This window comes from Anarhichas minor, unplaced genomic scaffold (assembly GCF_050575085.1).
Source record: "Anarhichas minor isolate MPS153535 unplaced genomic scaffold, ASM5057508v1 ptg000026l, whole genome shotgun sequence".
Taxonomy (NCBI): domain Eukaryota; kingdom Metazoa; phylum Chordata; class Actinopteri; order Perciformes; family Anarhichadidae; genus Anarhichas; species Anarhichas minor.
This window is the reverse complement of record NW_027466472.1, coordinates 11,648,692-11,675,082: the sequence shown is the minus strand read 5'-3', so window position 1 is coordinate 11,675,082 and position 26,391 is coordinate 11,648,692. Positions and strand designations below refer to the sequence as shown.

Genomic DNA, 26,391 nt, shown 5'->3' with positions numbered 1-26,391 from the left:
TAACAGAATACTAGAACTCTATTAGAACAAAAGGTGGAGAGGAGAGTACATTGGAGAGCACATTGTGAAGCAGTTTGCCTTAAAAACCCTTTGGGAGAAAAGTATATATACATTTTAACATAAAACTTTGGATTTTGCATGATCCCTGATTCGAAAATATAAAACAATTACGTTTGCACACTCCACCTCCTCATCAGTATAAAATCCAAACCACAATTTAACTCAAGAGTTGAGGAGTTAAGAGGTTTTTCTTTGTCACCATATTAGTGGCATGGCTGTTCAGAACTACAGATTTGAGGCTTTTAGGTGATCTAAGACACCGGAGGAACGTGTGTGTCCCAGGTTGTATTATTCTGTGTCACTTGTCTCACATTAGAACTTGAAGAGGAGGAGGAGGAGGCGGCGGCCCAGTCTTGTTTTTCACAAACCTGAGCTTGCTGTTAACGGTAATCAGATCTACTTGGGAAAGTGAATGAGCTGAATCCCCTCTGTGTGTTTGTGTGTGTGCTTTTGGGCAACGCCAACTAAGAGTAGGGCTGCTTCTTTTTTTCTGAACCACCTCCTGTTGACCTGATTTTCTCGCCACCTTTGCTGGTGCACAAACTGAGCCCTTGTTACCTTTCTCTCAGTATAAGAAGACCTCTGGGATCCTGTTGGAGCTTTGATTCTGCTTTGAATGCTGGTTTACAACCTACATGTAGCGGAGCACTGGTTTATGTAAATATGTATACTAAACAGAGTTGGCCTATTAAATCTCTGCAAGGGGAAAATGTTATTCATGCAACATTTCTGGCATTATGAACCAGTCCTCATCCATCCAAAATCGCAGTGTATCCATACGCAACCAGTGCACCAAGGTGGCACTGCCCGTGTTTACACATCTATTATACAAAGTGCTGTCAAGTGCATGAATTGAGCATGTCAGCAAACCTTCAGCAGATAGGAGATAAGATTTCCCGAAATGATTGTCCTAAAACAAAAGGCACAACTTCTCAAGTTGTAGGCCTACTTGAAGTACTTTTTCGGGGTTTTTTGGGGTGCGCGTTTTTTCTTCTTCTATTGGCGGTCCTTGTTTAGGGTTCAGGTTATTCACGTTTAACGCTTTCTCAGCCCTTGTTTCATGCTTGCCTAAATATATACATGTTTTGTGTCCGAGTGTGCATGTAGACTTTGGGTGGTTTTATAAGACAAACGCGTTAGTCAATCTGTGGTTGGTGCGTAATACGGTTACAGATTCAGCGCCTGTCTCCAAAATGCACAAACTCATCGACTAGATGTATGAAGACAAAAGAACAGAGCGTTATTGAAACACTGCAGCCTACAAAATATTGTTATCATCCAGATGTCTCATCCAGATGTCTATAGCGTGTTGATTTTTCTTTTTGAGTATTTACCTAAAGTAAACACAGCAGGGCTGTTGGCGAACGGTTACGCATCGTTTATTAAGGTAACTGGACTGTGCAAAGACTGCAGCTGAATATTAAACTGTCGGAATGTCTTTTACGTTCGGTGTACGATCTCGTATTTGCGCAATATATGCTGTTTATAAACTTACATCGCTGCGGTTTAAGTGCATACCAGGGTTGCGCTGTCTCGGCTCGTTTTTCCCAGCGTCGTCCTCCTGCTGCTGCTGCTGCTACGTCAGAGGTGGTACTGCGGCGCAGTGTCGGGCTGCAGCATGGTGGGACAGATCCGCACGAGGATGCGACACGGACTGAAGAAAGTTTAAAAATGAAGCACAAGAAATCAGCTGACTTGACATGGCTGACATAGCACTGCAACCTAGACACCGACTCCTGCTGTGCCTCTGATGCGAGGACTGTTTTTCTTTCAGCTGCGTAAACACACACACACAAACACACACACACAAACACACACACCGGCCTGTACGTTATAGTCCTCGGTCACTCCACTTGCATGATCTGTGAGCCGTGAGTGTCAGCACGAGTAGGCCCAGTGGGTGTGGCGTCATCACTCTGTATGACCTGCTACATATACGCCAGCGGCAAACTGGTTTACACAAAGCAGCGGAGCAGCAGCGGGACGCGGGCTCCAGTAATTACCTCCACCAGTATAGATATCCAGGGGATCATCTGACGTCGGCTGCTTAGGTGAGTCTCAATATATGGATTCGGTTCTACACACTGCAGGCTACAGGGAGCGCTCAGTAGCTGATATACCCTCTCTAATATTGTGTCTATTCAAAAGTGTCAATTAACAGGAATGGTGATGAAACGTAACATTGCTATGTGGAAATAGTTATTAATTATACATTTATAGCAGGAATTTAACTTTTTAAGTTATTTTGAAATTTTGTGGGCCGAACTTAATCATTTAATAATTTAATAATTAAATTAATTAATATCCTGCTGGTCATCACAGGGCGCTAGGCCTTCACATATGTGTTTTGGTTGTTGTAACTTCAGTATAACAGCTTTACTGTGGTATTTATGTTAAGGAGGTTAATTTGTGTGCATCCTGTGGAGTAGACTGTAAAGCTATGTGGGACTTGTCCTGTTTTTCGAGGTGAGTGCACCTGTTCATGCAGCGCACCTGTTGACCCCGCCCCCTACCCAATTGTGGCGGATCTGTTTATGCCTGCGGCTATGCAAAGCTTCAAATAAACAAAAGATTTATATTTTTAAATCAGATATTTGAAAAAAGGTTTAACTTATAATATATTATAATATTTAATATACTAATTACAAACACCATAACCCATGCAAACGGACCATTAAAACAAGGGAATGTTATTTCGTCCTTCTGTTATTAAAGTGCATGTTCTATGGTGGAAACCGTTGCTCATTACCCTCCAGGAGCAGAAACGTATAGGCCTATTTGTAAGTGTCACATGTGTGTGATAACACATGCATGTGTGTCAAGGGTGACTGTTATGTATTCATGTGGGACCCCGGGATTTCATTTCTTGGGTGTTTCTCTGTCCCACACACATGAATCCTATTAGATCCATGAGTCCTGCTGTGGGTTTGGAGGGCCAAAGGTGTGCTCCTAATTCCCTTTCACACCTCCTTATTGATAAACACACAGCCACATGGACTATTTTTTCTTTACCTTCTGTCCAGCTTGCAAGATGAACTTCAAGAACTTTAGGGAGTACCTGGCCTGGCTGTACTACCAGTACCTGCTCATCACCGGCATCTATGTCCTGGAGCCCTGGGAAAAGTCCATCTTCAACTCCATCCTCTTCTCCGTCATCGGCATGGTGGTCTACACCTCGTATGTCTTTGTGCCCATTCACCTGCGACTCGCACTGGAGTTTTTCTCCGGGCTCTTTGGCGACCAGCCTGAGAGCACCGTGGCACTCATGAGCTAAAAGATGGAGAGAATTTGGAGGCAAAAGAAGCAGCGACGGGGTGGATTATCCCGAGTCTCCAAACAATTTTCGTATAACTCAACTTCTTATCTCCCAGTGAACCTTGAGGCCCTCTTTACACCATGTTCGTCCCGAACCACAGCGGTTCCATTGCCGCTGCTAATCAAGACTGAAAACAAGAAGCTCTTAATGAGATGATCTGGAAATCAGAGCCTTACTATCTTCTGTACATCCCAAACCCTGTGGCCTTACCCCATGGTATTAGATACACGACTGTACATTACTTTCACACCCTCGCTGTGAAACGTTTTGTGAAATGTTGTTTGTCCTATTTGTTTTTGTCTGTCTGACCACATGTCCTGTGTGAGTGCATACCACCTCTGGGTTTTGCATGATAGGGTCATACATGGGTTGCACATTTGCATGCTTCTCTCACAACAAAATACTGCTAGATGCTGTTCCTTCCGTCATGGCTTTTAAGCTACAGTCTTTAAAGGGGCGTTTTCCGGAAATTTTGTGTCACGTCCATAAAAAAAACTTGTTGCAGACAAATGAAAACGAGAGCAGCAGGGAACAAGATATCCTAAATAAACAAAACCCTAAACACTGGATCCCATACTATTTATATTTCCCATAATACAACTTGATAGGGTATTTCTGTGTAGACCCTCCCTAACTGATTAATATACCCACATCTTTTAAACCCCAAATTTGGATTATTTTTCAGACATCACTATTTATTATATAGTGGACTGAATTTACTCTATGCTGTTTTATATTATATCTATGTGTCTGAATTCAGAGTAGGTGATTTATGGACTATTTAATGCCCTAAATGTTCCAAAAGTGGAGCAAGAAAATGTGCTGTCTGTCTATCAATCACATAATGCAATGCATCGCATTTAATAGATATGAAAATTATCATTGTGTGATTCTACAGCTGTCAATGACGCAAAATGCCGATGATTCATAAGTTTCCGAATTATAAATGTACTGCTCACTACAGAGTCAACTATTGAGTGTTTTTATCTAAGGAGTAGTAAACAAGTGATCAAGGCAGTGATTTTAGACACCGCCTTAGGAAAGCTCTCTTCAGCTCCACAGAAGACATTATACAACTATTTTACAAGCTGTACAATTGGTGGAGTGCCCCTTTAAGCATGTGTGCGTATGTGTTTATCAGCTTTTTAGTTGCCTTTATGCACTGTAATGCTAGCTGGCATGGTACAATGCACATTTTAAGTTTGCTGATCTTTTAAGGAAGAGTTGATAAGAAAAGCCCAAGCTATGCAATGAATCTAAAAGTGTCATGATCAGGGATCTGTTACACAGTTGTGGAATTAACTGATTTACTGATAAAGTAACGGCATAGCCCTCTCTTTATCTCTTTATGTTGGTACGTCAGGAAGGTGTGCTCAGCACTGAGCATGAGCAAATATTGATACGGCGCACCTTTGCGTTTTAGGCACGGCTTTGTTAATGTCGTAGCTTTACTTAATCGACAGCCTCTGAACTCAAAGCAGAACTGTTTGCTGTTTGCCTGCGGAAAGCAAAAGCCGTCATCTTCACCTATAGTGGATCTATAGAGATGAACCGGAGAGAGGATGAGTCTTGGTGTATCGTAGTTGTGATGAGCATTGCATTTAGTTGTGTGCTTAAGATGGATCCAGGGCTAACTGATTACAGTCCAATCATGATCCCCTTTATTTATACTTTGTTATATATTTAAATACAGTGGTAAATGCTTGGCTGGTTACAATGTCAATTACCAAACTTATCATGTGTTCTCTTGTGTCCATAAATAACACATAACGTGTTCTTTGTTTTTCTACCTGAAAGTGCTTTTATACTGTCCCCAGTTTGTGTCATTTATATTCAGTTGTCAGTAGGTGTATAGGCCCAGATATTTCCTGTACCAAGTTTGAAGAGCTCTATGAGAGGCTTTTTTTCCCAGTTCACCTAAATTTGTGTTTAATTTATACATGATAGCAACACATCACTGCAATGTTCAGAAAATAAAGACATCTGAAGATACTTGGACAGCTGTTTGTTGTTTGTTTTCTGATTTGTCTGCGCATACTGATGGTTTGAAATATGAACCCGCTCAGCATATTAATCGGTTATGCCTTCAGTCAAGCGGAGCAGTTACTTTAAAATGCAGGAACAAGCTAAACAGATGCTTATGGGTCGCACATTCCTGACACAATTAACTGTACCACATGAAGGGATTTCACACAATAAGAGGCAGAGCCACCAAACCCGTTCTCCTCAGACAGTGCAGGAATAAAGAGCCAGCGGCTTTGCTGTCCTTCTGCAGATACAAGGCAGCCTACCTACATCCACAAAGCTCTGTTTACCTGAAGCCTACCATGCCACAGACACTATTTAAATGTTAAATTCTTGGTTAACAAAATCTGCTTTAAAGATTTTCTGGTAGAATGGTGTGAAATGAATGGTGCTGGGAGGGAATAATCCTTAAATATTATAACCATGGATGGTGGATAAGGGAGCTGGACATTGTTATCAGTTTAGAGACTTGCCAGGTAATATGTTCATGCCTTGTAACCAGACACCTCCATCTTGTTGTTTTTCTTCCAGTAGCTGCAACACCCTCAGTTCTCAACCTCTACACCCAACCTCATTGCAAAAGTACTGCTGAAGCCTTCCGTTTCCCCTCCTTTCCTTTCTTTCGCTTCTTTTCCTTTCATTTTATTTCCTCTCCACTAATCTTTACTTGTTTCTCCTCTCATTTCCTTTCCTTAACCCTCCCCTCAGTTCCACTCCTTTCCTCTCCATTGTTCTTATTTGTTTCCTCTCTTCTCATTTCCTTTTCTTTCCTCTCCTCTCCATTCTTCTCCTTTCCTTTCTATTATTCTTGTTTCCTTTCCTCTCTACTCCCTCTTTCTTTTCCTCTTTTTTTCTTCTTTTCCTTCATCTCACATCCTCTGCTGTCGCATATTAAAATCCCGGCGCTGCGTTTTCTGACGCCATCCTACATCGTGCAAGTCTGCCTCAGAGTCTTCTGTTTACACTTCACATGTTAATTTGTATCCCATGAAGGAAGAGACCAGAGGTTATCTCCATAAAGACAAGATGTAAACAAAGCTATCTGCAGACTCAAATGCTCTCAGAACACCCAGAGGGTCGGTGTATTGTTTCTGTTGTGTTTATATATAGCCTGCAACTGTTTCTCCCAAATAAAACTGACAACGCAACCAGGTTTCAGTTTACAAGGAAACCCCAGAAAGTGTTGCCATATTAATAGTGTATTAAACAATAATACATATGAATACATTTGATAACTTATCCATAACAATTTTACATTTAAACATACAGACACACACACACACACACACACACACACACACACACGCACACACACACACACGCACGCACACACACACACACACACACACACACACACACACACAGAGAGAGACAGATAGAGCTTAAGTCCTGCCACCATACGTGCTGTTGTTCAGGTGTAACTACAGGTGTGTGCCATCAAAGTGATTGTTTCCATGGTAATAACCTACGAATACTGTTTAGCCTCAATCTTTGACCGACATCGACAACAATGGACACGTCTGGACATCCATGCACGGCATGACAGCTTGTACATGATCTTTGAATAAACTTTGTGATAATATATTTCTATTCACTTATGAACACTTTTATTTTTGTAATTCACTTAATGTTCTCTTCTGGTCTCTTCTATAAAAGAAAGTGCTTTTATGTCCCATTTGTGTGATTAAATGTTGAGTCCTTTTTTAAGGTAAATGTCTCAACTGCATATTATCTAGTCTAACGTCGCTAACATGCACATACCTACGCAAACTGTTTTCATTAAGTAACTTGTGAGATTTAGTTTCTTTACAGGGCAAGGTCAATTAGATTCATTGTAATTGTATTATCTGCTGCAGTTTATGGCTTAATAAAGAGTTTGCCACAAAATCTGAATATTTTAATATATCACATTCGTTTTATATGACCAACGACTGTGACCAACACATTTGATTTTTGTCTTCAGTTAACTGTATAACTTATCGACAATTGTGTAATTCCCTTGTGTAAAAATCTATAACACCAAATAAAAAAAATAAAAAGGACTACACAATACCCTGCTATGTATTATGTATTGTAGTGTCATTTAACAGACTTGTTTTTGAGGGATCATTGTTTGCACTGTTGGATGTGTCTGTCTGTCTTAGTTTAACACACTCTTTTAACCGTATTTTCCCCTTGTATTAAGAAACGTTCATTCAGGAAGTCTCACTCACGCGTAGACTTTTTTTTAATGGATGTAGAAATCCATTTCCCCATTACAACATAATCCAGGAATACTTTGTTTGCCAACAAGCGTAGGGTTTGTGCTGTGATATTTAGAGTGATTGTTCAATTATTGCCATTCTTTGTTGATCAAAGATGGAGGAGGAACTCATTTAATGACGCAGCTTCCTGCTCCACAGTATATCTGAGATATGAATCAGTCGATATGAGAATAGGAGTGGTTGGCCTGATAAAAACCTAAGCCCAGCAAGGCGTTAAACCACAGCTGGATCCAAACCCTGACATGGTCAAAGGACCTTTACTCCAAATGAAAACATGTTATGCTAAGTTTGGCTCATAGTAAAAGATGATGAAGAGCAGCGTAGCGTATTAAAGAGACTTGTTGTGCTCCTAAATATAGGCCTGCTTGTGAGAGCAACATCTTCACCACCATCTGCATATTACAAACTATAAAGGTTTTTAGTAAGCTGAGACATGTTTTTGTTTTTTTACGTACAGGATCTTTGTGGTGAAACCTAAAACCAAGTCTGCCACCAAGTGGTCAAGCAGAGAAATAATCTTTTGCTCAATGGTCTCATTCTTTGCCCAAGTTCAATCATCACAAGTCTGAATCTAGTTCAGTAAGCACTCTATTACTATTCATTATCTTTAAGTTAAGACTATCTGGTTCACATTGTGGTTCTGTATTCAGAGTACGGTGCTGTACATTCATGGAAAAGAGGAACATTCTCATCAATATATGCAAGCTCCTGTGAAGGGATGATTGACAACGTACCAAGAATTTTAATGTGAAACGCTCAAGGGAGGGAGACAGGGTTTTGTTTTTTCATAACACTTGATATCAAACCTTTTTTCAACATACTATACTGAAAATAAAAACCTACTACATAATAGATATGGGACATTTGTTAAGTTTTGGGTTCCAAATATCTATCTGATTGTAGTGACTTAGTGATTTGAGTTACATTTAAAATGGATTAACGCAGGATTTTGTTCTGGACTAGTTTTGGATTTGGAGCAGTTACTTCCACAAGTCTTGTTGTCACTGCGAGGGTGCCGGGGCAACATGTGGAGATATTTGTTATTAGAGAGCTTTGGAGGTGCTAATTTGCAGATTTTCTTACCTTTTTACAAAGCCAGGCGAGCTGTCTCCCCTTGTTTCCGGTCTTATTGCTAAACTGAACTAACCGTCTGCTGGCTGTAGCTTCAATTCAACAGACAAATATGTGAGAGATCTCAATCTTTTCCTCTCGCTCTCTGGAAGAAAGACGAAAAATGTCCAACTATTGCTTTGAAGCTACAATGCCTTCATCAGTAATACAAATAATCCCACACATTTGCTTTAAATAGAAAAGGTCCAAGTAAGCTAAGATATAACTCAATCAACAATGTATTATAAACAGAAAACACAATACCGTTTTCCAGAAATGCAGAAATACAGCCCCAAAAGCACATTAGAACCCAATCCCTGACATCAGAGAGGCTAATTGGGGAAAGTGTGGCAAGAGAAAGTGTTTTTGTCCTCTGTCCGACTACATTAGATGTGTCTTCACTGCCAGCAGATCTCTTGCCAAAGTCATTAGCTGCTAATTCTGCAGCATCTCGATTTTCTTTGATAAGATCCCACAGTAAAGAACAAAACACTGTCTATGTCTTGTCAGTACTGGAATGATCTAGAGTGACTGGTTGCTGTGTTGGTTACTAAACAAGTCTATGTTATTGTCTCACTCTCACCCTCTCCATACACATTCACTGCAGCTTGAAGATCGAATGAATAGGGTTAATGTAAGGTAATACAGCTCCATCCATCCAAGTCATCTTTGGCTCTCTGTCTGCTCGGCTGCATCCGTTGAGTAAGTTAACTCTTACTTATCCCTTGCTCTATAGTGTGTGTGGATGGAGGCTGAGGGCAGGGCTGCTGCCAGTGTTAAATGAACGGACAGGTGAGCGGCGCCTGGGTCCTCTGTGACCAGCTGGAGCACTGTAAGCTGACCGCTGCTGTTGTGTGTGATCTGAATGGAACTGAGAGACGACGGGGTCGAGGTTGGGCATGGAGAACCCCAAAGGAACCCCTCTCTCAGGACTCAGCTGCATATGTTACACTCCCTCAGTTTGTCTTTTATGGAGGGGCAAGTCAAGGACACTTCACCTGAGCTGCTGGGAAGGAGGGAGAAAAAGAGCGTGTAAATTGAGGTGAGGAGGTAAAGAAAAGTATACGTGTGAAGATAAAAAAAATGGTTTAAATAAACACAATCGTCTCCTATTTAGTAGCCCCCATCTCACCATCACCCCTCTCTGTTTCCCAAATTTCATTTCCCTTCTTTCTGCTCACTCATAGCTGGTCATAGATCCCTCTGAGGATGTGAGGTCTTTGACAACTGAGGCATGTCCATTGCTCAAACACTCATTCACTGACCAGTCGAGAGTTTCGAGTAGACAGCTACCGGAAAATCACTTTTCTACAAAAACACGATGCTATCTTGTTACACCCAAAGAATGAATCATTGTCCAGCTACACAGTATGTTAGCAAATATAGCTGCCAGCAGTCTCGGGGGCTCATGCAGAAAGTCGGTCACAGTGATCGGGCAAGCGTTGCAACGGCACTGATTTAAAGTAGATAAGTTGGTTCCCTTGACAAACAGCTCAGGTTTAGCAACTGTTGAGTGAGGAGATTAACAGTGCTCTTAAGGTTTAAGCTTTCTTCTGGATTTTCACCAAGTACCAGTAGATTGTCAATACTGAGCTCCCTGTGTTGCGCGCCAGTTTGTTAGTAGTAAAACATTTTAAATTAATTTCTGCAGATATTCCAATCTTGGTGTACTGTCGAACAACTTGCAACTGAGTGGCACATCTGTAAAAATGTTTTGCACCATCATGCAGAATACAGTACAAACTTACGCTTGAAAAAATGGGCTGCTGTAGTGCCCTGGCCCTTTGTCACAGAACCCTCTTTGCTTGGCTTTGTCCCAGCGTAAAAGCCTGGGTAGTAAGTTGGATGTTGGAGGAATGCCTCCCATATCGGATGACCCATTGCCCCACGGCCTCGCCTAGCTCGCAGCGAAGGAGTGCTCCTGGCGGGTGCTGTATCCCGTGTCACAAAAGCACCTTTCTACACAACAGGGGTACAGAGAATGGGCCACAGCACAGTGGTTCTCCTTGGGTCGGCTCCAGCCCGTCAGTTGGATTTCAGACCTCCCCCTGTGATTCCAGCTTAACACCCTCATCGGTGGGGATGTTCTTTCGCCCAAGCCTCGCAGAGATATCAGAAAGACCCGGAGCTCCTGGGGCTGCCTCCAAGCCACCGCTAGAAAGGATAAATGACCATACCACTTATGCATCACTGGGTGAGTCTTATCAGTTTTGCTGAATTCAAAATTTTGCAGAGAAAGCTGAATCTCAGCATGACGGGTTACCTATTGAAATGATTGATTTATGTGTATAGAATGGCATATCTAGGTTGAGGAGCTTACTGACCTTGATGAAAATGATGAAGATGCAGGTTTCCATTGCAGTTAAACATTGTAACAGCTGAATTTACTGATAAACACCCATACGATCAGCTTTGAGTGGCACATGACTGAGAAACAAAGTATAGCTCCAACCTGAAATTGGCAGTGTATAACGTACAAGTGGAACTAGAGCAACAGAGAAAAAGAATCACAATAGTGATAATCATAGTAGACTAGGGGGAGAGACGGCTTGATGCAGTGCTTTGAGTGTTTTGCAACAGTAATGCTAATCAGCATGTGCTATTTTTGTAACCTCTCGTCTTTAAACCTAAAGTGGATTGACAATGAAATGAAATCAAACGAACAGAAGAAAAGAACCGATCCCAGTCAATCATGAGGATTATCTCCTGTCAGTCAACCCTTGTGGCTGTAGTTGTGGTTACACTCGCTGTGGTGTCCTGCGCTGAAGCTAAGACTACACAGAAGCCGAAGTACCAGTACACCAAGAAGCCCTTCCCTCAGATCACCGTGCACAGCCCTGTAACCACCAGCATGCCCAAGACTCTCAAGACAGTGCCGAGCGCAAATCCTGTGAAGCCCCAACCGCTGCCCCCCATAGAGAGGACCACCATTCCAAATCACGTCTACCCACAGTACTACACGGAGGGCACCGAGCAGGGGGCTCCTGAGAATTACACTCTAGATTACAACGAGTGCTACTTCAACTTCTGTGAGTGCTGTCCACCTGAGAGAGGCCCCAGGGGGCCAAAGGGAGACAGAGGCCTGGAAGGTAAAAGACTCACTGATAAAGTGCAATAAAGCAAAACGCATTTAGATTTAATTATTCAATTTGTTTGTATGTTCGCTTTCAGCATTTTGAACTTTGACTGTGTTTGCTTCCCAGGGCCACCAGGTGATAGAGGCCTTACAGGAGCAGCTGCTTTACCTGGCCAACCGGGAGTCAGTGGTCCTATGGGCTTAAGAGGAGACAAAGGCTAGTATAATACGGTTGAATACACATTTTAAAATGTTTATTACATAAATATTACAAATATAGGACATTATGAAACAATGGGCCCCTGGGCACAACACATACTGTAAAGGGGCCCATCAAAAGAAAGTAATTCAGTATACTCTTGTTGTTATTCTTCATATATTAGCACTAGTTAAAACATCTATTTATGATGCTTAAGTTGGATACTGTTCATTGAATCAATTTCGTAGGGGATAAAGCAGACAAAGGAAGCAGTGGAACAGGCGGGGCACCAGGAGTTCCAGGGAAATTAGGACAAAAAGGTGAAAACCTGTTGTGATGATTGCTGAATCGTTTTATATTGTCTCCAGACTTCAATATTTCTGACACAGTTTTCCTTACCCTGCAGGTGATGGTGGCGCAACAGGTGAGAAAGGTGAAATAGGGTTGCAAGGTGTCAAAGGTGATGGTGGGGTGAAAGGGGAACCTGGCAAGAATGGGACTGCTGGTGAGAAAGGAGAACCGGGAAAAGAGGGGCCAGCTGGACCTCCGGGAGTGGCTGTTGAGATAGGTCCAAAAGGCAACAAGGGGGATAATGGGGAGTGTGGCACTTTTGGGGAGAGAGGACAGAAAGGTGAGCGAGGGGATACGGGATCTCCTGGCATTCCAGGAGCGATGGGCATTCCAGGAATGAACGGCAAGCATGGTTCCCCAGGTCCTGGTGGCGTCCGTGGGGATCACGGCCCTCTAGGACCACAAGGAGAGCCAGGGCTTAGAGGACCTCAGGGTCCACAAGGCATAAGAGGGATGCTCGGGCCAAAAGGGGACAGAGGTTTCCCTGGGAAGAGAAGTGAGCGGGGCATTCGTGGATTCAAAGGATCAAAGGGATCAGAGTATCTCCAGAAACGCTCAGCCTTCAGTGTAGGTATCTCTCCAAGAAAGTCCTTTCCTCCCTCTGGCTTCCCGATCCGCTTCGACAAAGTCTTCTACAACGAAGAGAGCCACTTCAATGTCACTTCCAACAGCTTCACATGCGTCCACGCTGGGGTTTACGTCTTCTCCTTCCACATCACTGTGCGCAATCAGCCACTGCGCGCCACGCTGGTGGTGAACGGGTCACGGCGGGTAAGGACGCGGGACTCTCTGTATGGTCAAGACATCGACCAGGCGTCCACTCTCGTGGTGCTGCAGCTGGTGGTGGGCGATCAAGTGTGGATGGAAACGCTCAGAGACTGGAACGGGGCATATGCCAGCAGTGAGGATGACAGCATCTTCTCCGGGTTCCTGCTTTACTCAGACACAGCCTGATCTTCTACTGAAAACATCTTTTACGGGACTGTTCAATCTTGATCCCTGAAAAGGGACAAATACTCGTGGTGCTACACTACACTCATTATGAACTGCTCAAAACTTGTACTGCACACAAGTATGAAAATGTAAGGACTGGCAATATCAAGATCAAGTTATTGTATTATTATCTCACTAGTATCTTATTATATTACCTGTTACCTTCTGAATTAAACAAAAGTCTTGTTTACTGCTGGTATATTTATTTACAACGTTTCCATCTACACAACCCTCATCAGGAATATAAACATGCATCACAACAGAGATGCAGGGTAAATTATCCAATCCACAAGAATGAGGTCATTTTGAGAAGACACACACATTGCTACCCAGGTATCCATTAGAAGGCAATTAAAAAATGACAATATCAGAAGAAAGCAAAATGACAAAGATACAATGATGTGACTTAAATTCTTGATAAAACTAATAGACCGAAACGTTGTTAATAAATATACCAGCAGTAAGCGTGACAGTACAGGAGTTTTAAATATACATATATATACACACATATATATTCAAATTGTGTTTGCCACCAAGTGTGCAGATGTTTTTATGTTTTTTTTAGGACACCTGTTAACCTCTCCAAGCCCTGCACAGTGTTCCTTAACCATGTACATTGCCTGAAGTGTTTATTGATAGTCTATCTGTAGTGTTGCCCTCATTTAAACAAAATGACCACGTGTCACACCCACACAAAGATGTTCCTTTACCACTTGATTCTTACTTTTTCCTGTCTCCCATATCTTTGTTTACTGCTGTCGTTGTCACACTCTGACTTCTGCTTCCTGTTAATCTACACTTTCCCTGATGGCCTTGGCCATCGATCAAATTGCAAAAACTGAGACATACAAATTCATGATGTATGTGTTAAGCAAACAAAAAATATCACTGTGACCTATAAATAATACTTCTTATGTAAATCTTTTTTCGTTTGTGTTAACATACAAATACTTCTAATATGTAAGCAGTATTTCTGTGCAATTGTAAAAAGAGTTAATTGAAAATAAAATCCAGTAGTACATACTGTGGAATGCTTTATTTATTTAACCAACATGGCATTAGTTATTAATCCCCAACAGTACTGATCCAGTTAGTTGTTTACAGATGACATCATGAAGCTGACACTTTGTAATATGTTAAATGATAGATTACACAAAGAATCATATTAAAAGCCTGAGAGCCCAGTGGCTCCATGTATATGATTGATATCAGATAGCTATAGATGTGGCAGTTGCACATCATTACTCTGATTTAGTATGATTAATTTCTGCAATGGTCTGTTATGTATGATAACGTGTCACCATAGGACAGTTTCTGGATAGTTCTAAGGAATGTCACCTGATTCTCCAGAAATGTCACCTGATTCTCCAGAAACGTCACCTGATTCTCCAGAAACGTCACCTGATCCCATAGATATATTTAAAGGAGCCGAAGTTTGATTAGAAGACTGGACTGTAGATAGCAAATTGCTTGGTGCCGACTGTGAAGGCTTCCGGGTAGGATATGAGGATTGGATGCTCACTCCAGTAGAGTGAAAAGAAGTAGGAGTTGCAGTGGATTGGTGAGGGGAGGGACGGGCTGCGGTTGGCTCAGCAGAAGGAGACAGGAAGAGGTCTGGGGATGATCTTGGGAAAGCTAAAGGCCGTGGATCTCTGGGATGAAGAGTTGGAGGAATTGTCTGTGGTCCTATTGGATCAGAGACAAGTTGATCTCAGAAGTTGCGCAACTGCTGCACAAAGATTCACAGTTTTGACAACTCGGGAAAAGGATTAGGGTTTAAACTTAGTCGAGAACACAGCAAGTAACATTTACTTCTAAGTACCTGTCACTTGCCCAAAGGGTTTGGGTTCACTCCTCCTGGAGATACCCAACTCAGGCACCTTGGCCTTGCAGCTGTACTGGCCTGGAGTCCGTTTGACCAGGACATGGTTCTGAGACATTGCTGTTCCCAGTTGATTGTTATTGTTGTAGAAATAGAAGTGTATTGGGGGCGCAGGAGCACGGGCGTTGTATTGGAGGTGGCAGATGAGCTTCATCTTATTTACTGGAATCAGGTTATTGTCTGCAACAATCTCCAAAAGTGGCTGCGACAGAACCTCTAAGATAGAGCCACAAAGAAAAAAACATTACTGACACATTCAAATACAGCGCTAAATCCTACTCGTAGGAATAATTAGACATTAATTAGACAACTAGACAGTCAGCAGCTGGTTAGCTTAGCTTAGCTTAGCATAAAGACTGGAAACAGCTAGCCTGGTGCAATTTACAGACTTTGCGTAAGCTAAACTAAACTTAACTAAATGGCTGCTTGCTTTAGCATTCAGTGTAGATGTAAAAACAACAATGTGTGGTTTTACAGGTGTATCTCTTGGCCAGGTGCAGTGGCTTGCCAAAGTAAAGAGGCTCTACCAAGTAGTCAAATCGCAGCTCCAGGTCTAGAAATAGTCCAGCACATAACACCCCACAACCACAAATTATATTTTTATTCTTGTGCTTTTGTACATATTATAGAAAAACGAGATCAAACATGTTAATTAGTGATCTTTAGATTTGCAGGCAGTTTTTATTTTTTTTACAGAGTAAGACTAGCTGTTTCCCCCTTTATGCTAATCTAAGCTTAGCTGTAGATACATATCAGAAAGATAGGAGAGTGCCATGGTCTTCTCATGCAACTGACAAGTATTATTTTAACGTGTGCAACCACAAGCAAACTCAGTATATGAAACCCAGTATATGAACTTACCTAAGACCTGAACTGAAGCGTCAACTGAAATTACAGAGCGTGTACGCCTGTCTGCGTCCCAGGAAGCCCGACAAGAATACATTCCTTGGTCCTCGAGGGTCGAGTTGGTCAGGTAGAAATGTGTGTTGAGGCCATTTTGTCTCATAACTTCAACGCCATCTTTGTACAGAATCACCTCGTGAAGTTGGAGTGAGCCTCGGATGCGACACGTGACCTTCAAGGTCTCTCCAACGAGGCCGGGATGAGGTGGGACTTGCAGGATAGCCCACCCTCCTGAACAAAGATTACAGAGAAGAAACAGCATATCATAGCACAGCATAGCCTTGTATTGATATTCACAGTAATAAAACAGGCCAATGGCAGCGTGTTTGAAATGTGAGCAAAACATGCCAATTAAGTAATGCTTTTTAAAAACAAACACATAATTGGGGCACAATACAACACTTTAAATAAGTTTAGGGCAGCAACAGTACAGTGGTTCCTAATTTCACAGGCGTAGCAGAAGTAGGAAAAAGAGGAAGAAAGGGGCCTGACGTGAATCAACGAGATTTCTGTTGAAATGATACTTAAAAAACATAAGATCTTACCATCCACATTGATCTCCAAAGGTAGACTTTTGAGGGTGTGTATGTTTCCGACCGCTGTATCCCTCACACCCTGGCAGTAAAATTTCCCACTCTCTCTAACCTTGGGTTTCCACAGATCGAGGTGCTCCCCATGCTGTGGGAGCTGTTCAGATCCTCTGAACCACAGGTATTCCCAGGAGGACCTGTGGACATCAGGGATGCTGCATTTCAGCCGCACACTCTCTCCAGAGAAGATCCTTGAATCCCCTGACACCATCTCCACTATAGCTCTGAACGAGGTCACACGGGGAGCTGTAAAAACAAACACATGTGGGTCTGCTTGGGAGGAATATCCCAAAAGAATCTAAATCATCTCTGTACCTGCACTGTTGGGATTATAAATGTTTAAGTCATCTTATTAACATCACATAACGTCATCTACTCAGCTGAAATAGCAGCTGGCATATTGATTGAATTTATACAGTATAGACGTATGTTTACAAATGTTAACACTATGTCATGCAAAGTTGTTCCATGTCTAGAATTTAAAGATGAGAATATGTGGTACATACCTTGAGGTACTACGAGCTGTGGTAGTGTTGAAAGAACTGAAAAGGAAAATAAACCTGTGTAAGATAAATGAAAGTTGATAACAATATTTTAAAGACGATGCTTAATTTGTGAGATATTGCGAATTAATTGAAGAAAACTCACCAAGGAGGGAAATTACCGTGTCCATTGTGATAGATTGTAAGAAACCGAGACTGAGGGAGAGTCTTTTATTTCTAATATAGAGGGAAGTGAGAATGACAGTTTTTTCAGATTTTTGACTCATCACGCTGGATATTCCTTTTCCTAAAAATAACGCTGTCTTTCCTGTGAAGTTTACTTTTCCTCTAAACTGCGAGCATACATCTGTGGAAACCAACGTGGAATTTTTTCAATAACAACAACGTTGACAAGAATGGATGGGCAGTACAAGTTGAGGGAGCATCATCAAAGTTAATGGAAATGATGAGAACTGTTTTTCTTCATTTCTACTTCATTGCCTTGACTTCATCCGGGGTTAATCTCAATCCTGGAATATTTCTATGAAAAACAAAGGGAAGTGAAAGTAACACACCCTCTTTTTCAGAATTATTATTTTTTCTGAACTGTACTGACATTGAGAAATAAATATTTGAAGAATAATTAAACAAATCACTATACATAGTGATTTGTTTGACTAAATAAATGGTTATTTAAAATCCCTCTCCAATGAGGTGGGACCATTGAATAAACTCAATTATCTATGGATAATGCTTTTTTTTTTTTTTATTTGCATCTTTTTTTTTATTTTTACCAAACTCATTTTTAGTACAAAATTCTGTCTTTGTAATTCAACAGACAGCAAGAAGAATAGTAACACAGACATACATTCAGACTAAGTTTTCTCTCACTATAACACTAACTAACTCAGGTACTGAATGTCTTCTTTTTTTTTTTAAATTCTTTATTGAATTTATTAATTTTCAAGTGGTTCTTAGGATCAGTTTCCTACCTCATTTGTCATCGTATTTAGGCATTTATTCTTGACTAGACAGCAAATCTGAAATGACTTAATAAATGAACAAACTGTTAGTTTGCAAAAGCCTATTGACCGATTCCACAATGGACACATGTGAGCATACACCGTGGAAAAAGGTTGATGAATACCAGAAATGTTATATTTTGTTTAACTTTTACACTTACTATCCTTTTCCGTCCTCCATCATGACACAGAACTGTATGAATAGTTAAACCGTCATGTGCAAACTCTTTACTTTACACTCTAACCTGCTAAATCATAAGTCATGTAAAACATGATGAACAGGAAACACGTGTATTTTAAATGTTTATTCATCATCATCATCATCACACACCCAGAGGCATATACACCAATACTGCCCCAATAACTTACATATAAATAAAAGACAGTATTGAGTTACTTCATCCCATGTGATATAATAACAAACCTGTACGGTTACAAAGATGATGTTTTAAAATCTTCATATACCTCATAAGTGGCTTCTGCATACAGTGCGATATTAAGTTATTCCAGCCATTGTTTAAGTTTGCATTAAAACTCTTTTCTCAAACTAAAATCGGACAGCAAGTGCACACTAACTATACGTGCTGCGAACAAGAATAAAAGAAAAGATTAAAATGTAGCAACATCTAGCAAGCCGTAGCTCATGAGAAAAGGAAAACAAACAAAAACTCTCCCAAACATTCCTTCCACTACTGCCAAATACAAAGACAACGTTTAACAACACTGCTTTCACCAACTATCCTTTCAACTGAATACAACCATTACTTCATTAAAAGGTACTTCTGAAATAATAGCTTTAAATCAAACAGAAGAAAAGTGCTTTAAAATATAATAAATTGGTTATGTTTTGTTAGTAAAGCAACCGGCCTGAGCAGCGACTTGTGTTTACGGGGAAACAGCATCGTCTTTGACCTCTTATCTCCCTAATCCAACTGCTCCGACAGCAAACACCCAAAACCAATCACCTATAAACCTCGATGGGACATGCTTATGACACCCTCAAGAATATAAATGAACGGATGAAAATCTTACTATTCGGTAATTCATGTAACATGTCTTCAAGCAATGTTTTTTTCTTTTTTTTTTTTTAACAAGACTACTACTGTAAATATTACAGGATTAATGTCTCCTATTGCATCCAAAAGAATCGATAACTGCCACTCTATAGAAAAATAAAATCACTTCTGTACATCCAGAATATGACTGGAGTGAGAGGTCCGGCATGAGAACAAGACCACAATATCCACACCACTGGGAGGACTTGATGATTTCCCGACATTAACAGAACATGTTAATGTCACTCTCTTTCTCACCGGATACTTCTCTGCTGGACAGGGAAATGCCCAGTAAACCGCACAAATCACGAGCATGAGCTAGAGGGTTATTTTAGTGAGGGGAAGTTAAGTTTTGCATTTTTCGGATTTCTCCATTTCCTTTAAGTAAAGTCATTCGATGTTACTTGGGCAGTAAGGTTCTACGTGTTAATTTGAGCACCCAGGTTTTGAATTTGCACCTGGTCACATCGCTATATATATATATATATATATATATATATATATATATATATATATATATATATAAAAAACAACAACTTTGTGGGGTCATGACAGAAATATGTTTAAATAGCACATCCAACCATATATCCCGGCTGCATAAATGTAACGACAATAACAAGGATAAAGAAGTACTGAGGTACTGATGATGTCATTGTGGGAGACCAACGGATGTGTTCGGGAAGAACTTGAAGTGGAGTCAGTCTGCTCCTTTGCATTAAGCTTCATATTTACCGTACAGACATGAGAGGTTATTGATCTTTGCATCCAACTCTCTGCAAGAAAGCGTGCTTTCCAAAATGCCAGACTATTCCTTTACTTCAATAGCTTTGTTACTGTTTAGTGTAATTTCAGGGCCTCTTGGACGATGGATGGATGGAATAGAAATGGCCGGAGTGGAGATGAGGTCCATATGAGGCGGCTGCTGTGTGGAACGGGGGGGGGGGGGGGGGGGGGGGGATTAAAGCATCTAGAGGAATGTTATTTTTTGAGCAGAGCTCTTTACGTCAACCAGCAAACACTTGCGGTTGCAGAGGTGGGGGCAGGTGCTCATTCTCAACGTTGTCAGAGTCGATTGCTGATGATGCCGCAGGAGTCGTCCCGCTAGCTGTGGTTGCAGTCGGGTCTTGCGTCTCCGGCGGAAAGCTCTCCAAAACGCTCTGCACCTTCTGCTCCACATCGTCCGACCAGTCTATGAGGTCGCTCTCCAGCTGGCGAGCCTTCTCCATGACCTGCTCCTGCCTTTCCCCGAGCCCCGCTAGCAGGTCCAGCCGCTCGTGGACCTGATCGAGAGCCGAGCTGCCCGGGGAGCAGGAAGAAGCTCCAGTGGACTGTGGGCGTTGGGGGGACGCCTGGCCCGACATGTAGAGCTCAAACTCCTCAGCGCTGAGGTTCAGAGACTGACCGTCCAGCTTCTCGATGAAGGCCACTGCACAGCACTGGGGAAAGGGGATGTGGAGGGTCTTTAACAGAAAATCTCACCTATGGATGCTTAGAAATGATGACAAATTGATCAGAGAATATAATATATATATATATATATATATATATATATAATATATATATATATATATATATATATATATATATATATATATAATATATATATATATATATATATATATATAATATATATATAATATATATATATATATATATATATAATATATATATATATATATATATAATATATATATAATATATATATATATATATATATATAATATATATATATATATATAATATATATATATATATATAATATATATATTAATATATATATAATATATATATATATATAATATATATATATATATATATATATATATATATATATATATTAATATATATATAATATATATATATATATAATATATATATATATATATATATATATATATATATATATATATATATATATATATATATATATATATATATATATATATATATATATATATATATATATATATATATATATATATATATATATATATATATATATATATATATATATATATATATATATATATATATATATATAATAATAAAATACGTGCGGCTTGTTTTGTGTGTAAAAGACTCGCGTCACTCACCTGAAGCATTTAGAGGAACAGCTGACAAATGTCATAGGGAAATGGCTTTTATCCACCAAAAAGAGAGCTTTAAATCGGCAGTGTGGGAGCATTTTGGATAACTAGCTAATGTAGGCCTACTAAGCTGATCATTCACTAAATTCCAGGAGGTAATTTGTGGTTGACTTTTTTTTTTAATCTGTAACTTCTTTTCCAACTTTGCTTCCAGAGTGAACAGCAGCACAGTGGAGCAAGAGGTTTTCAAAATAAAGCCACAAGCCATGTTATGTTACACAAAGCGTGAACATGTCTTGCGGCTACATTGCATCATTGTTTATTGAGACTTGCTGTTTGACTTGTAGCTCAGCTGCTTCTAACATGAATGCCTGTATGACCTGGACTGACATCTGGTTTATTGTTAAGTACACCTAGCTAAAACTAATGCAGTCTTATTTAACAGATGTGCTATAAATGATCGTTCATGGAGATCATAATGTTCTGTTTTTGTAAAAACTATTTGAGGAGGTGTTTCTGTTATGTATGGGGATGGACAAAATAATAGAAACACATGTCAGTATTGACAGCACCGCAACTTCTTCAAAAAATGTGGAAACATGGAGACTTGGACACACACACACACTAAACCACATAAATGCAAGCATGAACTCATTTCCTCACCAGATTAGTGAAGTAGTAACCGTCCTCTCCAGTCATGAGTCTGCTGGGATTGCTGAAGCGGGTGATATACTGGATGTTGGACTGCAGTCGCGGTGGGTTTGCCTTCAGCACAATGTAGATGAGCGTCGGGAGGAAGTCGTCCGCAGACGCAGCCTCTTTTTTGGTGATTTTGATGGCGTTGAAGATGTGCTTGCTGCAAAGAGTGATGCACGCCAGCTTCTCCTTGGGCACGCACTTTGAATCCATTTCAATCACATCTGAAATGATGCAGAGATTTGAAAAAAACAAAAACAAATGGTTTTATCTGAAAATCTTACTGGATCTCTACTGCCAAGCTTTCGGAAAAAATATTGAGAAAATACCTGTGATGGCTTTGACTACATTGTCTGACACCTCAGCGATCTCCTCATCTACAGGAACACACAGCATCTCAATGGTGACCCAATGCAAGGCTCTGTAACAGAACACAATAAGCATTACAATTTAAGTAAGTTCTTCTACCTGCAATTGTGTTTTCTTGTGCTTAAACGGAATGCAGAGATATTCGTGATTATTTGAGTTTTGATTTTAAGCGTTATTACAACTTTTGTTTGCTAACCTGATTCTCTTCTGAATGGCCAGGTCTTTCTTCTCATCGTCTGTGGTCTCAGGACAGAAGACTTCCTTGTAGAGACGAGTCATCATGTACTTTTCTACTTCATCCATAACGCTCTCTACGTGTTCGGACGAACCTAGGAAGAGAAGCGCGAAGATCAAAAGGTACACAGAGCAAAGACTTAATACACTGTTTAATGTTTGTGATATTCAGCGTTCATGTTCTTCTGAAGAGTAAGAGTCAAGCAGTACCTTTGAACTGGGTGTGGAGGCGGTCTGAGAGATTCTGGTAGAAGTCCTGCACACACTCTGACAGCTCATCAGCAGCCATGTCCTGAACAAGAAAAGGAAATGAACAACTCTTTAATTTCAGCTTAAAAATACACTAATGGTACAAAGACAGTTATCAAAGTCCAATGCCCAAATAGGAGAGTGATACATTAAGCATAATTTTGATAATGTTATCTGTTTAAATGTAGCAATTACTTGACCATTTCAAATGTCGAACAAACTGTAAGCCTGCTGCAATGACGAAGGGAGCATATTTACAGAAACAACGTGTAAAAGTCAGCATCTCACTTGGAAGCAAACTCAATTTCACTAACTGCAGAACACATTTTTAAGGTGACGATGTCGTGCATAAACTATAAAGTGAGTATTTGAGTTGGAGCAATAATTAAAGCTCATTTCATTCAGTGATGTTGACATAGAGAAGTGTTTAGCACTAAATCAGGACAGGTGTTAATGAACACTATGACAAATAAACAATGGTGGAAAGTACACTGATGGTTCAATCGCAATGACTTGAGAAACAGTATTGGTAACAGTGCTGTAAGGATTTGAGTAAAAACACAAACTTAAACCAAAAAATGTATTTAAGCATAAACAAAGTGTTAAAAGGTTGTCTAGATTTGCACAACTAGTCACACATAAGAATTAAATGGTTCCTACGAGCTCAATACACCCAGAAAAAAACCGTGATGAGTAATCCACTGTAGCTCACCCGCTTATAGACCATGCTCTCAGTGAAGGCCCGGCACTGCTTGAAGATCTCCCTGCCAGACTTCAGAGGCTTGAGAAAATCAATGAACTCTCGCGTCGCATGGTCACTGTCCACAGAGGAATGCCGGCTTGTGGAGGAGCTGGGGCTCGGGCTGGACTGAGCCTCAAAAGCATCTGAGGGAAGACATTTGATGTTATTTTAATCAAAGTTTCAAACACTTAAAAAGCATTTCCCCCTAATATCCCTTGTGGTAGTTGCACCACATGCTGCACTCTAATAGCTTATTTAAACCGTGACTGTGTGTAGGTTATCGCACTACAAGTCGCGGTAAGTGGTTGGACTGAAAACACAAACAGCTATAATTTCGGTTTTGTTTCTTACTATTTTTCCAGGTTAACAGGTGATCAGAACCAGTTCCTCAAAAGAAGAGTTTAAGCAGAACAGGCCTACAATAAGCAAGATGTATATAAATATCTCTACCACTTGATGAAGTTATCCTTCAATGCAAGAACAGCAATGACAACTTCAGTCATTTATCAATCCATTATTTGGGATGATAAATGACTTGCATCTCTTGCAGTTGAGTATGTACCTTTTTTCGATGGTGTTTTTGTGGAAGGAGTAAAAAACTTTGTGACTGTGTTGACTTTGCGGGACTTTTCCTTCGTTTTTCTTTCCTCAAACTTGCTGAAGGGTGTGATGGTAGGCTGCGATTGGGCCTTCTGATGTCTGCTTGCGTAGGCTTCCTCTTCCTCTTTCTGCAGCCTGGAGGGGGAGGGGAGAGAGAGACAGTGCAAGCGTGATAGTTGTCAGATGGACAGATGGACACAAGAGCAAGCTGACAAAATGAAAGGGTAAAGGAACTAAAGACATGGTGTTTCCCTGTTAGGAATGATTGTACATTGTTGACAGAGAGAGACAGACAAACCTCTCAGCAAGTGCCCAGTCCTCTTGAATCTGTTTTTGCTTTTCTCGCTGATTCTCCTCTCGGCAGCACTTCGAGCACAGGCCCTGCCAGCCAGTGTTGCCATAAAAACCACATCCTTTTTTGCAAAGCAGCTCTGATTGGTCCAGATGGATCCCACGCCGCTGGCTCGTCATCCTTCACCAAAGTTAGGAAGACTGTTGGTGGAACCAGAAAACAGAAAACAAACTTTATCAATCACAACAGTGAGAGTTGACGGTGCATTCTCGTGTGTAAAAGACACAGGTCCGGCTGCTCATTAATCCATTAGATATGAAAATCAAGGTTGTAGAACAGGTTTCTGCAGCATTGACTGGTAACTTCTCTGAGCTTGAGTCTAAATCCCATCACACGTCGTTTATCGAGGCTACAATAGTGTATTGTAGCATTGTCCAAAACGTCTGAGTTAATCACGGCCCTGGCAGTCGAACTGGATTCGTTTTAAGGAGCAATACATCTGTTGAAATGAATCGTCCCCGGCTTTGACCTATTTACTTGTTAGCATAAGCTAATAGCTGGCAGCTCTCTCTCTCTCTCTCTATCACAGAAATGACCGAACTGACAGCAGAATATCCTCACAGACATCTTAGCCTCTTACTAACATATCCTTCCGAAACAGTATTGTTGTAACGTTTGTCAAGTTTCTTCGCACGGCAAAGTTGACTCAAAAACGCGAAATCAACAAGCTAATGTACAGCTAGCTATCAGTGTTTACCCAAGCTAATTACAGAGCTAATCTAGGTAGCTAGCTGAATTAGCGCTATGTCATTGAAGATGCTGTAGATTCGATACGTGACTTGTGTGTCAACATACACTCTCATTCGCAATGTCAAACGGGTATCGAGTAACGCTATCGTCGCTCCAGCTCCAGTCTACTGTTGGTGGATGTTTACATTAGCCAAGCTTCTAGCTTTGTCCCACAGCCATTTTGTCTGTCAGCTGTTTCTTCTTTATTTTTTTTTTTCCAAGTAGCCCATGTTACAAATCAGGTTAAACTATGAATGATCGCCCCCTAGCGTTAACGTTACCACATTGCAATATATTCAGAATCAGCTTTATTGGCCATGTACGCATACAAAGAGTTTGACTCCGGTTTTTCTCTGCTCTCCACGTACATACACAGAATTTACAAATAAACAGGAAAAAAATCGTTGGCCAAATCCCAATGTCCCCCCTAAACCCTAAACCCTGAACCCTCAAGGATTTACTGACGTCACCTGGTAAGTGGTTGAGTGTGAGAGACTGTGAGGGCTTGAAATGGTGTAAATAGGAATGGGACAGCACTTTACTGCAACATATCACGTTAACATGAAAACAACATAAATATGATGTATAATTGGAGGTATTTATTTTATACTTTGTACTCCCTGATTTGAACGTCTTCCAGACTCTTTCCTCACAAGTTGAGAGGTAACTTCATATAATCTATTTATTTGTTTTTGTCAAAACAGCTTCAATGACAAAATCAGATATTTGATGAATAAATGAATAAATATCTTCTGATTTCATGTTTATTTTTTGGTCAATTTTTAACCCTTAATGTTTCTGTGTAAATGTATTATGACACAGACGCACAACAGAGCGTTTCTTAAGGATTTATTGACGTAAGTATTTTGAACAGGTATCGACATCGACCACCAACTTTGTCATTCACTCTGGTCCTCGTTATGTGTCCTCGGAATCTCAACCACAGCCTCGCGAACGAGTAGTACATTTTCCAGAAAAGTGTTCCGTTTATATTCTGTCAAAAGA

At 40.6% G+C, this 26,391-nt stretch overlaps 4 protein-coding genes across 5 annotated transcripts; 2 read left to right on the top strand and 2 right to left on the bottom strand.

Annotated features, from left to right (window-relative positions):
- Nucleotides 1-2,566: 2,566 nt before the first annotated feature.
- On the top strand, nucleotides 2,567-5,368 carry sptssb (serine palmitoyltransferase, small subunit B). Its single transcript, XM_076100691.1, has one exon. The coding sequence runs from the start codon at nucleotides 3,053-3,055 to the stop codon at nucleotides 3,332-3,334; it is 282 nt and encodes a 93-aa protein (XP_075956806.1). The 5' UTR covers nucleotides 2,567-3,052; the 3' UTR covers nucleotides 3,335-5,368.
- Nucleotides 5,369-11,467: 6,099 nt separating this feature from the next.
- On the top strand, nucleotides 11,468-13,404 carry otol1b (otolin 1b). Its single transcript, XM_076100599.1, is given in 5 exon segments — nucleotides 11,468-11,864; nucleotides 11,979-12,068; nucleotides 12,299-12,370; nucleotides 12,457-13,346; nucleotides 13,348-13,404. Coding segments are annotated over 5 exon segments (1,506 nt in total).
- A 1,007-nt stretch (nucleotides 13,405-14,411) lies between these two features.
- Nucleotides 14,412-19,825, bottom strand: LOC142958984 (high affinity immunoglobulin gamma Fc receptor I-like). Its single transcript, XM_076100074.1, has 6 exons — nucleotides 17,418-19,825; nucleotides 17,276-17,311; nucleotides 16,725-17,015; nucleotides 16,138-16,410; nucleotides 15,217-15,492; nucleotides 14,412-15,080 (listed from the first exon to the last, which is right to left on the bottom strand). Exons 1-6 carry the CDS (start codon nucleotides 17,536-17,538, stop codon nucleotides 14,719-14,721), a joined length of 1,359 nt encoding a protein of 452 aa, XP_075956189.1. The 5' UTR covers nucleotides 17,539-19,825; the 3' UTR covers nucleotides 14,412-14,718.
- Nucleotides 19,826-20,034: 209 nt separating this feature from the next.
- Nucleotides 20,035-25,649, bottom strand: rabgef1l (RAB guanine nucleotide exchange factor (GEF) 1, like). 2 transcript variants are annotated; one of them, XM_076100072.1, is made up of 9 exons: nucleotides 25,453-25,649; nucleotides 24,604-24,797; nucleotides 24,268-24,440; nucleotides 23,676-23,848; nucleotides 22,925-23,006; nucleotides 22,677-22,809; nucleotides 22,441-22,532; nucleotides 22,079-22,335; nucleotides 20,035-20,764 (listed from the first exon to the last, which is right to left on the bottom strand). In XM_076100072.1, the coding sequence occupies exons 2-9, from the start codon at nucleotides 24,774-24,776 to the stop codon at nucleotides 20,333-20,335; spliced, it is 1,515 nt and encodes a 504-aa protein (XP_075956187.1). In that variant the 5' UTR covers nucleotides 24,777-24,797; nucleotides 25,453-25,649; the 3' UTR covers nucleotides 20,035-20,332. The 2 variants fall into 2 exon arrangements, with proteins under 2 accessions (XP_075956187.1, XP_075956188.1); XM_076100073.1 differs by having other exon boundaries at nucleotides 25,533-25,647.
- Between the last annotated feature and the right edge of the window lie 742 nt (nucleotides 25,650-26,391).

Coding starts and splice junctions, on each gene's coding strand:
- rabgef1l (XM_076100072.1), bottom strand. CDS start 24,776: ATGACGAGCCAGCGGCGTGGGATCCATCTGGACCAATCAGAGCTGCTT. Junction 24,441..24,603: donor GACTGGGCACTTGCTGAGAG/GTTTGTCTGTCT, acceptor CTCCCCCTCCAG/GCTGCAGAAAGAGGAAGAGG. Junction 20,765..22,078: donor GTTACTACTTCACTAATCTG/GTGAGGAAATGA, acceptor CCCTTTCCCCAG/TGCTGTGCAGTGGCCTTCAT.
- LOC142958984 (XM_076100074.1), bottom strand. CDS start 17,538: ATGAGTCAAAAATCTGAAAAAACTGTCATTCTCACTTCCCTCTATATT. Junction 17,312..17,417: donor CACGGTAATTTCCCTCCTTG/GTGAGTTTTCTT, acceptor TTTCCTTTTCAG/TTCTTTCAACACTACCACAG. Junction 16,411..16,724: donor TTTGGAGATCAATGTGGATG/GTAAGATCTTAT, acceptor ATCTTTGTTCAG/GAGGGTGGGCTATCCTGCAA.
- sptssb (XM_076100691.1), top strand. CDS start 3,053: ATGGACTATTTTTTCTTTACCTTCTGTCCAGCTTGCAAGATGAACTTC.